Source organism: Pelobates fuscus, chromosome 5 (assembly GCF_036172605.1).
Source record: "Pelobates fuscus isolate aPelFus1 chromosome 5, aPelFus1.pri, whole genome shotgun sequence".
In the NCBI taxonomy this organism is placed as follows: domain Eukaryota; kingdom Metazoa; phylum Chordata; class Amphibia; order Anura; family Pelobatidae; genus Pelobates; species Pelobates fuscus.
Window position 1 is genome coordinate 16,395,114 of NC_086321.1, and position 14,622 is coordinate 16,409,735.

Consider the following 14,622-nt stretch of genomic DNA (forward strand, 5'->3'; position numbering starts at 1 on the left):
GTGAGCTTTGAAGTTGGTATTTAGTGTGCGCACTGGGTCTTGTATGTTATATACCGTAATATATAGTAATGTAATAAATATCTAAATGGTATATATACGCGCACACACACATACAATCTGTAGATTACTTGCGCAGTTGCGCTTACAAATCACCATTACCAAATTGTACAGTGTTGTGTTATATGTTGGCATTAGAATATAATAAAATAAAACAAGAGTGTCATGGCACATCAAAAGAGATTTAAAAAAAGCAAATTCAATTCAAGGTTTACACAGAATCAATTTTAATGAAACATTTTTTGCTTTTATTGCATTAAAAAAAAAATTACAACGACAGAGCAGTGGACATTTAAAAAGGCACAAAACCAAAGTTGTGTAACCCTTAAAATGCTGGGGGATCAAACAATGGACCACAAAGCATTGCTGACTCCACAATCAGCATGGGGGGGGGGGGGTGGAGCTTCTCCAACTAAAACCACTACCAACCATTACTTTGATACCTTGCTGCTACGCACCACAGCCATAGGACGAAGAAGACAAAGAGCCACTAGGCAGTAGTGCATTAAACTCGGGAGATGGAATCATGCAACATTGCATTACAGCAAATAATCTCTGGTCAGTTATAAATTACGTGTTACTAAGAAACAAAACAAAAACATGACAAAATGTCAAAAAAAATTCACCATCAAAATTGGCAAAGTGTTAGTTTACCCGCTGTCAGCACTGACTCATCCAAAAATATGATTATGTTATATTGAAAGTCCGAAATCATATCACCCTCCTGAGCTGGATGTTTACATACAATATGTATTTGATTCTACGTATACACAGTTACTATTTTTTTTTCCTTGATTTTTATTAATTATTTATTTGCCTTCGGACAAAAGACAAAAAAAAAAAAAAAAAGACAGTAGGCATGTTTTCAAATGTTTATCGTCATAGTGTACTACTTTTCCCAACAATTAAAAAAATATACATAGTAAAACCGCGTGCATTTAAATTAACGTGATTATCCACCGAGAAATCACATGATCAGTAACGTGTGCAGCAGTGCTCGGGACAATGTATTGCACTGCAAACAACTTCAAGCCGACAAAATGTTCATAAATACATGAACCCTCTGTCATCAAAAGGGGGGGGGAAAGGCACCAATGTACAATCAACCGCTTAATTTTGGTTACTTAATTAAATTTCTCTGAATTCAAATATATTTTTCTTCAAATATTCCCTCATTTAATATATTAAATAATAAAAAAAAAAAAAAAAGATACAAAAACCCCCAAATAATAATTGATTTTGATGCATGGATTCCGGTCCGTCTACCCATCACATCAGCTATTTTCCATAAAACTTCCTGTTCAGGAGAAATATAAGAAGATTCACGTTGACTTTCGCTTTGTCGAATATTTTCATAACTGCAACACCGTCGTACTGCATCTGGAGCAAGTCCTGTAATAGACACATAACGAGGTTACAGACATCAAATAATAGACGGACACAAAGAAAAATATATCTCCATGTGTGATATAAGATGTATGATGTATGTAAAAAAACAAACACAAACCTCACTGATCCCAAATGAAATGGCATTTTACAATTTGAACAAAGTTTTCACGGTATTTTTCATTCACATAATCAGAGCATACCATTGGTTGCCTGATGTTAAACATGAATTATATTTTATTTCATTTACTGCGGCATGACTGCAAATGCATAGATAAAATAAGTGGATTTTTAAAAATGGTTTTCCTTACAGAAATGTTGTGTTTACTGATTAAATTCCAAAAGTTGACATTTTTTTTAGATGCAGTGATTATAAAAAATTAAAGAAACATAGGTAGAATTGGACACCCTGTGGATGGAATTAGGGCAATGTGTTTTTATACTATACGATTCATTCGCTAAACCTAGATTTTGGGAGAATTCACACAGACAGTGAAAACTTCGGTCTTACTAGGCAAGTCTGTAAACTAACTGCATTAGATTATTTTTTTTAGATACCATCTATGTGTAAGTATGTATCCCTGATTGATGCAACGCTTTGTCCACAAAATTGTTGTCACTTTAGAAATAAAGAATGGATAAACCTCTAACACAGGAAATTTAAAGGAACACTATAGGGTCAGGAACACAAACCTGTATTCCTGACCCTATAGAGCTAAACCCACCATTTAGGTGGCGTGCCCCCCTTAAAAGTTAATAGAACTTACCTTATTTCCAGCAACATGTGAGTCTGCCGGCGCTTGCCCCCCCCCCCCCCTTGTATACATCATCAGAATTGCCGATTTATAGCCAATCAAATTGGGTTGGCTAAAACTCTATGAGAAAAATTAAGCGTCCCTAACGGCAATGTAAACGCTGCCTTTTCTCTGAAATTGCCTGAAGGCAATGATTATACTCACCAGAACAAATACATTAAGCTGTAGCTGTTCTGGTGACCAGGTTTCACATACTAAAGCCTATAAATGGGGAACTGTCATTTCCTCAATTTTTATCAGTTTTCAACAACTAAAATTTACCATAGGTTGTGCTCAATGTATTTCAAAATTCATTGAAAAACATCTTAATAATCTAAAAATGAAAAACCAGTCCGGACCTGATCTAATCCCAGATATGCTGTTGAAGCTCAGTGCGCCGGCAATTGCTAAACCCGTCGCAACTCTAATTAACGAATCCTTGTTGTCAGGATGCATACCCAAACTTTGGAAGACTGCGAGAGTAGTGCCTATCCATAAAAGTGGTGACACTACTTTGGTTTCTAACTATCGCCCTATATCATTGCTCCCGGTATTGTCAAAAATCTTAGAAAAATGTGTCCATACGCAACTATGTGAGTATTACCAACAATCAAACTATCTGACCCCTGAACAATCAGGCTTTCACCAGAATCACTCCACTACAACAGCCCTATTAAAAGTTTGCAATGACATCCAAACTGGCATGGAACAAGGAGACCTAACTGGAGCTATTTTCCTTGATTTTGCTAAGGCCTTTGACACAGTAGACCACGACATTCTACTGCACAAACTCAAAAACTCAGGTATTGGTGATCATTCGCTAAACTGGTTTCGATCGTATGTATCGGAACGCTCACAATATGTGTCCATTTCTGACAGCGACTCCCTCCCTCTCCCAGTCACGTGTGGTGTTCCCCAAGGTTCCATTCTCGGCCCCCTACTATTTTCCTTATTTATAAATGATCTGCCTAATGTCTGCAAATCCTCAAATGTACACATGTACGCAGATGACACGGTAATCTATGCGAGCAATTCCGATCTACCGCAGCTTGAGGCTGTGCTCCAAGACCAGTTTACAGAGGTAGAAAAGTGGATTGCAAAAAACAAACTCTTCCTGAACACTGACAAAACTGTCACAATGATCTTTGGAACAGTACCTAAATTACACAAATTACACAATTCCCACCTATCCATCAAAACAATTTCAAATGGCACACTGACCGCAGTCCACTCTTTCAAGTACTTGGGTATGATGTTAGACCCCAATCTATCTTTTGGCCTGCACATAGAAAAGCTTGCATCTAAACTTTATCCAAAACTAGGTGCCCTGTACAGAAACAAATCCTGCCTAAGCCCTTCAGTAAAGGAAAAGATTGTACAGCAAATGCTGATGCCAATCATTGATTATGGGGATGTAGTATATGCAACTGCACCGCAATCCCACATTAATCAACTCAACACATTGTATAACTCGTTCTGCCGATTTGTGCTACAATGTAATTACAGGACCCACCATTGTGACATGCTAAAAGAACTAAACTGGCTGTCGCTGGAATCCAGACGCACCCTTCATCTTTCCAGCCTTGTGTTTAAGAGCTTTTCTGGGAAACTCCCACCCTACCTGAACGCAATGCTTTCCCCAGCTGTTCCCACTTCCTACAACCTCCGATCCAGTACCAGCACTTTATTTAGTCTACCTCAATACAAAAAGAAAGCAGCCCGATCCTCCTTCTCCTACAGAGCGCCACAATTATGGAACGACCTCCCGCACAAATTATAATCTTCCCTAAGCTTAAAGTCCTTTAAGAGATCCCTCTCTACATACCTCAAAACAGAATGCATGTGTTATGGTTGATTATATATTTCCTACCTGTTCTATGTTAAATTTTGTATATATTGTATATTAATATTGTATTTGTATTTTATTGTACACTAACTGTAACAATGCAATGATTTGTGGACCCAGGACATACTTGAAAACGAGAGAAATCTCGCAAAGTATACGAGTGAATATGGTGCTACTGGAGAAATGCAGAGTGTGACAGTGTATTAATGTAGCCGCATTACCCACTTTATAAAAAGCCACAATATTGTTTATTAAGTAACGACGGCTTCGTTTTAAATGGCTACAGAAGCTCTAAATGAGCATAAGCGCATGATTTACCTGGAAATGCAACTGGACTTTCTCCATCTCAACACCAAGAAATTTTGCTTTAACTTCAAAGTCCCCGACTTCATCACCTGGCGTGATATCAAATAAAACATTTTTGAACCTGGTAAAAAAAAAAAAAAAAAAAAAAGGAAAAATGAAATGAGCACATGATATATCTCCTAAAACATTCAGAAATATGATCTCATCGATGACCTACAAGTCTAGCTAAAATGAACATCCGCAAAATTAGCTAACAGATGTTTCATCCCCAAACTCTATTTTTTTTAAATACGTACTGCTCCATTCTTTAGGATCGGAACATTTTGTAAAATTAACAGATAGACAGACTTCCAACTTTATTTTCAAAAAAGGTTGCAGGTAACAGCCATCCTTTCTTTTAGCAGACCTTTCACACAGACATTGTATTGACACATTCAACATTTAAAAACTATTTAGCATCTATTTAAAGGGACACTATAGTCACCTGAACAACTTAATGAAGCAGTGTTGGTGTATAGAACATGCCCCTGCAGCCTCACTGCTCAATCCTCTGCCATTTAGGAGTTAAATCCCTTTGTTTATGAATAGTACTGTCGCGAACCCGAAATTTTCGGTTCGCGAACGGCGAAGCGAACTTCCGCAAATGTTCGCGAACCGGCGAACCGCCCGAACCCCTAGTCACACCTCCCTGCATGTGACTTGCACAGCCTTCCATAAACACTTCCTGTAAAGAGAGCCCTATTTAGGCTTTCTTTATTGCAAGTTCTGTTTAATTAAGATTTTCTTATCCCCTGCTATGTTAATAGCTTGCTAGACCCTGCAAGAGCCTCCTGTATGTGATTAAAGTTCAATTTAGAGATTGAGATACAATTATTTAAGGTAAATTACATCTGTTTGAAAGTGAAACCAGTTTTTTCCCATGCAGGCTCTGTCAATCATAGCCAGGGGAGGTGTGGCTAGGGCTGCATAAACAGAAACAAAGTGATTTAACTCCTAAATGGCAATGAATTGAGCAGTGTAATTGCAGGGGAATGATCTATACACTAAAACTGCTTTATTTAGCTAAAGTAATTTAGGTGACTATAGTGTTCCTTTAATCTATTTAAAAAAAGTGCAAGCGAACAATGCTTCAAGGAACATGCCATTAAAAAAATTATAATTTAGTATATGTATTTCCAAAGAAAATATTAATGTAAAAATGATTTGCACGTTTTCTTTCGGGGTATATAAAACCTTGGCTTGCAAAAGCTGCAGACATAGTATCTGCAGCTACTGCACACCATCCCTTCTTCCCCAGTGCTATTGAGAAGTATTTTCCGAGCAGGAGCTTTGTGCAAGAATCGGCCTCTCAAGTTTAGTTACACGGAGCCAAACTATCAAACCATCGGGTTTATTTTTTTTTTTTTTTGAATTCTTTATTTTTGTTGTGCATTCTGTGTGATACATAGGTGTTTTCATTGCCACAACAGCAATAGCGCAATAACATCTAATAAGAGATTGGTACATGGCAAGCGGTAGTACTGCACATTTTTGGTATGAGAACATAACAGGTTAATTAAACATTTCAGATCAAGAAACGGTGAAAAATATTGTAAGCTAACAATATAGGATGGGTTAGTCGGTAGAGCGAAAATGAATGCGGCAACATCCTATACCAATGAGAAGGGTGCTCAAGCGGCATTAGAAAATAAAAACATATAACAAAACATGAAACGTGCGATAATAATTGCAGCATCATCGTGTCACTATGTAAGCGTTGCCCCATACTATCTAGTGCTTTAAGGGTAGGCTTAAGTTGATCGCTTAAAGCGATGTGCGCCTTAGGATGGGCTATTGAAAGAGCCCATAGGGGTGGACTAATACTAGGGTGCTTTGCTGAGATTGGGGTCCTATTATCTGGCCCGGAGGTGACCCATGGCAAAACGCCCTAGGGGACTGCTTACTGTCTGTCATGAGCTTAGTATCAAGTTAATTAAGCTTTTCAGATCAAGAAACGATTGAAATATTGTAGGCTAACAATATAGGATGGGTTAGTCGGTAGAGCAAAAATGAATGCGGCAACATCCTATACAAATGAGAAGAGTGTACAAGTGGTATTAGAAAATAAAAACACATAACAAAACATGAAACGTGCGATAATAATAATTGCAGCATCATCGTGTCACTTTGTAAGCGTTGCCCCATACTATCTAGTGCTTTAAGGGTAGGCTTAAGTTGATCGCTTAGTGCGATGTGCGCCTTAGGATGGGCTAGTGTAAGAGCCCATTGGGGTGGACTAATGCTAGGGTGCTTTACTGAGATTGGGGTCCCATTATCTGGCCCGGAGGTGCCCCATGGCAAATCGCCCCAGAGGTCTGCTCACTGTCCGTCATGAGCTTAATAGCTGTGTGAGGTTTACAGTAAGTGTATATGCCTGGGTATGTCCCCTATGTGGTATTGTCTTGCCCTGGTGGCGTATAGCCAGGGGCAATATAGAGGCAGACCGACTTGGACTGTAAGTGGGGGATCCCCTTCATACGATAGTTGTTTGGTGGGGACGAGGGGGGGGTGCATCTCAGTGTTCAGGTGTGTGGCTCGGGGGAAACTTGTCTATCATACTGTAGTGACTGCGTCTATAGTACTAAGTGTAATGTGTTCCTTTAGTTGTGTGCTCAGGAAGACATGCAATAGGTCGTGTCTTTTGGGGTTAGTCCAGCAGTTAGGTTGTGGCTAGGACGTATGAGTCCGGAGTGGATGTCCTCGGGACAAATGTGGGGGCTCCTGCCGGGTTCCATGCGTGCCTTTTCCTGGGCTCTATGCCCTGTTCTCCTTGGGTCAGTGCTGCAGCTTGGATTCCTAGTTTCTGAAGGAGAGTCTCGCTGTCATGCGGATCGTTGATCGTGAGCGTCTCGTCTCCGTGTGGGACAGATAAAGCTCGGGAGGGTCGCCACCTGTATTGAATATCGTGTTGTTGCAAGAGAGTGGTAAGTGGACGGAAGGTGCGTCTCCATGCTAGGGTGTGTGCCGATAGATCTGTGAAGAGTGTCAAGTCCATCCCTTCAAAATGATATGGGGTCTGTCCTTTTGCGGCGGCCAGCACCGCTGTTTTGTCTTTGCCATGTTGGAATTGGAGGATAACATCCCTGGAGGCAGTGGTTGGTGCTCTGGTTGGCCGGGGTACTCTGAACAGGTTTGTGAGTATTATTGTTTTGGCGGTTTTCGGCGACATCAGGGTCGAGAGTAAACGCCTCGCGAAGTGCGGCAATTCGGTTTCAGGTAGGTTGTCTGAAACTCCTCGTATTTTAATATTATTTCGGCGCTTGGCATCTTCTAGGGCAGCAAAGCGGTGTTCATGATTCAGGTTCTGTTGTTGCAGCACCTTGACTGTGTGCTGTAGTGATTCAATCTGCTGAGTGCCTTTGGTGGATGTGGTTTCTAATTTGCTTATCCTGCCTGTTAAGCCTTGCAGGTCTCCCCTGAGTGCTGTCATGTCTGCCGAGATCTTTCTATGCAGGTCTGCCAGCAGGTCTTTTAGGACTGCAGTGGTGACTGGGGCAGTGTCTGCAGCTGTACCTGTTTGTGAGGTCAGTGTGTGGGGCTGTGGCCGCTGGATTGGAGGAGGGAGAGTGCTCTCTACCTGTTCGTATAGCAGGTCTTCAGAGAAGTCGGAGCTCTCATCCCCAAGGGACGCCATTTTAGGTCCGCGTGTATCTTGGGCCTGCCGCCACAAATCTCCTATCGTCGCCCCGAACCGGGGCTTGTCAGGTTTGGTTTTTCTTGCTTTCTTCCCCATCGGGTCCGCGGGAGCTGGGGGGGTCCTGGGTACAGTTTTTTACGGGTTTCGAGGTGGGTAACAGGCTTAGAAGGATTTTATTATCCGGAGCTCCGGAGATATGCGACCGCTCGCTGTTGCTGCTAGGCTCCGCCCCCGGGTTTATTAAGAAGAAAAAAAGTTAAATCAGGTTTATATTTAAATCAGCACTTTTAGCAAGGATTAGTGCTTTGTTGTATGTTCGGAGTGTTCATATAACTTTTATAGTATTTGGTAAGTTAAAGTTGTAGATGCAAATTGGAAGGTGATCAAAGAGAAGACTCGGAAATTACCCAGCCATCAGTAAAGGACGGTTTGTAAGAGCATGTGGGTAGCGTTCCTCTGTTTTTGCAAAAAGAATTTAAAAAAAAAAGTAAAAGTAAAAGTTCTACAGTTTTCTCGTCTCTATGTTATTGATGTACAGAGATGCTGCTGGGAGGTTGAGTAACTAACCAGGCCAAGATCTCAGAGTAGTTTTGGAAAAAAAAAAAAAAAAAACCATTTCTTTTTAGAAACCTTGCAAACCTCCTTTCAGGAATTCTGTATTTCCCATGGGGCTGTCAGACTCAGGATGCACTTTGTTTTTTTTTTGTTGTTTTTTTAATTGTTTGTATTGCATGGCAACTGTCAGAATAAGAAACATTTCAACCCATTTTGAACATTATATAATTACATTGTATTTAAACCTTTCAGATGGCCATGTTGTTTAACCTGACTCAGTGAGCACAATCAAAGCATTTGTGGGGATATTGTTGCAATGGAGGTAAGTATAACACACATTTCCCACCCCTTCACTTTTTCCTCTGATCCCACAATCACACACACTGTCAGGGGTTACTGCCATAATTGCACGCTCTGTATCCTCATTCTCCAAATCTCTATTTATTGCACAGTTTGTTTATTTCCCGTTCTACGTTCCCAGATTTCTGTGCTGATTATCAGATTATCTGGTACAGTCAGTACTATGTTAGTAAGAAATCATAGCTATAATTTTTGCTTTGTTTTCCTTTTTTGCGATTGTCGGAATTAAAAACACATGATTCACAGGAACTAGATAAACGATAAGAACCAATCTGTTTGCAATTCTCACTTAGACTGATTCTCTAGTCAGCACATTCCCTTCTAAATGGCTCATAATGTCCTTACGAAGTCTCCCAATATCATATCACTTAATGCAAACCTTAACCAGCCCAAAAAACACACACACCCAACCACATGTACCCCCAAACGTCTTCCTTTCAGGGAAGGAGTAGGATTATAAAGAATGTGTATGAAAAAAATCTGCATTTTCTTTATGGTTTACTGGACAAGAATATTGAAGATGAAAGTAAATTATATGTAAATATTTTAGTTCTGTATATTAAGTTCTCCAAGATAGATGAGGACATGTAGAGGACATGGGAGAGTTCACAGCATAACCCACGTGGGAAGAGAAGGGTTAGAGTTTATTACTTTATCATATATATATATATATATATATATATATATATATATATATATATATGCTGGGTAAAAGGGGCCCCAAAGCCTGGTAAATGCTAAGATAACAAACAGCTGGCCTAAAAAATGTTGTCACCAGCTTTGTAGTCAGATACGAACTACTCCAATGGAAAACAGTTCAGTTGGCCAAAAACTCCTTCCTCTTACTTTACTTCCTACTATGACTTCTTTAACCGAAGGAGAGCAACGGTTACATAGAGAAGTAGTAGAGTCCCAAATTGAATGACGTCTACGATGGCAGTACTAGCATACATATCAGGATTATGTGTGTAGCGTTCCAGTACACACATGATAATTAAGTGCGTGTAAGATCTCATTGCTGCCGATAGTCAATACTCACTGGTTGGTTTGAAGTCCCTCTATCTCCAAAATGACACCTTTCTCGTGTAACCTTGACGCCGTATATCTCAGAGCAGAATGTTTAACTTTCTTTGTGCTTTTTTCTTCCCCTTTTCCGTCCATCTTGATGGAACGCCTTGAGTTCCTATGGAAAAGCACATCAGAAATTAAAAACCCTTCTTTAACCCTCTAATTCTTTTGATTCTCCAGATTATAAAAGGAACCTTTTGTGCATTGTACTATTCATTTCATACACGGTCTCAGTTTACCTACATTATTGGTTTCCCATTTGTGTGTTCTCCTTCTGATATTCATCGCCTCCTGTACTAGGTGACATTATCTTCTAAGATGCCCAATATGTAATTGTGAGGATACACATGGGGCACCAACTACAGAGCTACCTAGTACCAGTTGAAACTGCATGTCCAGTTCATGGAGGGATCATATTATTATTTCAGAGGTAAACACAATGAGTACCATTTAGTTTGGTAATATCATCACAAAAATCCAGGATTCATTTGAAAAGCTAGAAAACCTAAATGTTCCCCGTCTAGTTAATTGAACAGATTTTCTTTCTTGAATTTTTGAGTGAGCGCCACTTAGACTGCAACAGCTTGAGTTCATCAAATAATTTTATTGTTTTTTTTGTTTTGTTTTTTTTCCATTTTAGGTAATTCCATTTTGATAGTTTTGTGTTGGGCTGGGGAGATCAGTGTAAATCATTTAATGTAAATCAGTTGATAAAAGTACATGGTTGCCATCTATAGACACTAACACATCACCTCTATATCATGCTATCCAGTTGCATGATCTATTTTAATCTGGTACGTTTCTTGACCTAGGTGCTGTGGTCCCCAAACCAGTAGTGAAGGCAGCCCAACGATCCAGGGCTTTGTCCAAATCCCTCTAGGGACAGTAACATGCTCGTCCACCCTTACTTCCTCCCTTTCTCCAACGCCTACTCATAAATCCTGTTCATTGTATCTCATCTCATTTAATTTATTCCTCCCCATACCTTCCTCCAGCTGTCATTATTAACCGAGTCCAACAGAAATAGGTTTTCTGTTTCATGTTCTCCTTAATTTCAGTCATATTAATGATAAATGCAAATGGTAATATGTATGAAATGTGAAATAAATAATTTGTTACAACATATTTTCCATAACACTTGTCAAAAAGTTTTACTTTCAATAGAACATAACCAGCAGCAATATGTGAAAGACTAATAGTTGATATATATATATAAGATTTATAATCGATCATTTACACTTTTACCCACTGCATAGATTTACATGGATTTCAAGTTTGTCTGTTTCACATCCCCAAGCATAATTTTATCACAATGCTGAAGTGGACAATGTGACCATCACGCCCTTACTTCCATCACTCTTGGACTTACTTTCTAGTTAAGTTGTCCAAACAGGTTTTGATATACGTGTTATAGTAATTTATCTGATCTTCAAAGAATGCAGTTTTGGAGTTTAGTGCGCTGAGAGTTTGCTGCAGTTTTACAAGTTCCGCTTTTCGTCGCTGCCGGTGCCGTCTTTGGTTACGGATATCCTGTGTTGGAAAACAAGGTAATTATAAGAAAATGCAATATGATATAATCATACATTTATAAAATAAGGGCAGGGAAATGTACTGGTTTTCAGCTGTTCTTCAAATATAATAGGCCTGTTTATGAACACCCTACTCCTGCTGTGGACGTCTTTTCCAGTCCAATTAAAGGAAGATTAACAGCAATTAGGGTTGGACATGAATGGGAACAACTATACATTCTTTTGGGTACTTAACATGTTTGACATCAGTTTCTGATGGCCTCAAGGGCCATCAGCAGATTAAAATTTAAGGATTGCATCATTTTGTGTCAATTTTTATCAATAAATCTTGGGCGGCCAATGTCTTCAAAAAAAGCCATTTTTCTTTCTGTTGTATAACAGCCATGCCCAAGTAATATGTCTTTTGGTTCCCTTTCTGACTTTTCACATGCACTTCTCCAACTATGGATACAGAACCTTCGCAATCTCATTGATGATCTCTTGATACTTCATCCCTTCAGACACAAGTCCAGCTTCTTCTAACATGCGGAGATTTCTCTGAATTTTCCTTTTCTTCTGTTCCAAGGGCAGCTCGCTATCTTCCAGCACGGACTTGCTTCGCTTCATCTTATCTGGAGTCTTGGCATCTAGAGCTGCTCTTTTCTCGACCACTTTTAAATGTTCACTTTCCTGTCGAAGGTCATTGCATAAAAAAATAAATAAAAACAAACATGCACAGCATTTAACAACGTACTTCGTTCTTCACAGCTTTTCTGCACATTATATGATATGTGGAACACATCATATTTCGTTATTTTCATCTAATTACACTAATTTACAAATACAAAATTATTTATATAGCACCAACATATTCTGTAATGATTATTACTAATAATCACAACAGGTAAACAAGACAAACATTTAATTCTAACAAAACATGTATAAAATCCTGGAACAGTAGCTCAATAAGGTCCTTCCCAAATAAGCTTACAATCTACACAGAGGGCAGAAAACAATGAATCTCTAAATGGGACGGTACTTTAAATCCCTCTGTCCACGAGCTGCACATTTTGATGTGTCTAGCAGAGCTTCTAAGCAATAAATTGGCAGTGGTGTCTTTAAACTACAACAAATGTGTTTAAAATACAATCTGCTTAATGAAGACAATCTATTCTTGTTCTAAATTGTATCTTCAATTGTGTTCATGTGTTCAATGAAACATCCCAGAACAACTTCACATCCCTTTCATGGAACGGACATTCTAAACATACGTGAAATGGAATGATGTCAAGTAAAAAATAAATCCTGGTCATTTAGAAAATAGGAGCGGTATAGGAAATTGAATGATTATTAACCATCACGCAGTAACCTTAATGGAGACATAATGAATATATTTTAGAGAAAATTATAATTTAAGAGAAAAATACATTTGAAATTAAATAGGAATCAGTAAAATGGTTCTTATGGTTCTTACGGATGTTATTTGCCAAACATGCCCAAGGTTAGCTGGAAATGGTTTTATATTTTTGATTCTATTTTATATTTATTTTTATATTAAAAATAAATAAAAACAAATAAGGACAATGCTGAAAAGGCATAAAATGATCAACGCAAAGTACGGACAGTTTGTCACATGCTATAGAGTTAGAAGGATAACACTAGAGGTAAAACAATGATGCAGATGTCTTGCTCACATCTGGATCTCGGGATATTTTGGCAGCTGATGTCTTGTTGCTCATTTACTCCATGCTTATATACATTAGTCAAGAGGTCACAGTTCAATGCTATCCACTGCTCTGCTAATGCTGACGGCTGTCTCAATGCAATTCCCAAGGGACTGCAAGCGAGCGAAAAAGACGTTTTGACATTTGTTACAATAACAACCAACAGTTACCTGCGGCACGGAGGCCGGTGTTTCCAGGATTTCAATCAACGTACCACCGGACTGAGTACGAATCACATCAACAATCAGCTTCTTAGTCCTGGGAAAAAAAACCATCGGAGAGAATTTAAACACTCACATTATATGACACATAATGGCGAAGCAGGTTTTGTGGAAAACAATAAGGTCGTGAATGGGTTCTGGAGACGACATAATAGAATCGCAGAACCCATGGTTATACAGGTCTGCTGAACGCAGACATGACATTTTCTCCTAAACACCCAGTCCACAGTAACATAGCTTAATTCTGTCCCTCTCTAGATAGCGATATTCTGGGTACATAGAAGTAGTCTGTTTCTGTCTCCTCCTGTCCCGACACACATTTCACTGGTAGGATTTGAAATAAAACTCTGACCAGGAGTGTAATATCCATTAATCCTGGGCAGATTAGGGCACGTATGTCAGTGTGCAGTGCGGAGATTTAGGGACCCCCATCTTGCATGGTGCTAGTCTAACCATGCATTACAGAGAATAATACACAACAACGTCATCCACTGTTCAATACAGAGTTTGAAAACGCAATCTGCCCACCGATTGACATGGCAATCAGTGAACTATGTATTGTGAGATGTGAATGCCATTGAGTTCTCAAAACATCATAACAAACTATAATGTGCCTTCATGTATTTTCAGTTTATAATTAGACTTAAAATTAAAGGGACTCTATAGTCACCATATAAAAGCAAGAAAGACAGGTCCCCCAGCCTTCCTTCTTGCTTTTATATGTACTTTCATTTATTAAAAATAAATTATGAGGTGTTTTTATATTAAAAACTTACCTCCGTTCCAGCGCCGAGCTCCCCGCTAGGCCGCGCCCCCTTTTTCGTCAAAATGACGAAATCGCGGGGCCCAATGGGACGGCTTCGCGCTGCACCAATCGCGTTCTTCATAGAGCGGCATTGAATGCCGCCCTATGAAGAACCTGAGCGCTTTACCGCGCATGTGCGCGGAATGCGCGTTCGCGAGCTGAGCTGTCTGACTGACAGCTCAGCTCGCTTTCTAAAATTATCAATAAGGGGGGGGACCTACTGTCCCCCCCCGGCCCCCACCCCTGAGCGGCGGGTGGGGGCCCTACAATTATCAATAAGGGGGGGACCTACTGTCCCCCCCGGCCCCCACCCCTG

General features: G+C 39.6%; 1 protein-coding gene across 2 annotated transcripts in view; it reads right to left on the reverse strand.

Moving 5' to 3' along the window:
* Positions 1-267: 267 nt before the first annotated feature.
* The window catches only part of IQGAP2 (IQ motif containing GTPase activating protein 2), a 267,127-nt gene continuing 252,772 nt past the window's right edge, over positions 268-14,622 (reverse strand). For both annotated transcript variants that reach the window (XM_063453609.1, XM_063453608.1), the window contains 6 exons: positions 13,451-13,538; positions 12,034-12,246; positions 11,418-11,578; positions 10,020-10,163; positions 4,402-4,510; positions 268-1,449 (listed from right to left, as the gene is read on the reverse strand). In XM_063453609.1, coding sequence (XP_063309679.1) covers positions 1,336-1,449; positions 4,402-4,510; positions 10,020-10,163; positions 11,418-11,578; positions 12,034-12,246; positions 13,451-13,538 — 829 coding nt within the window. In that variant the 3' untranslated portion in view covers positions 268-1,335. The remainder of the gene's footprint in view (positions 1,450-4,401; positions 4,511-10,019; positions 10,164-11,417; positions 11,579-12,033; positions 12,247-13,450; positions 13,539-14,622) is intronic.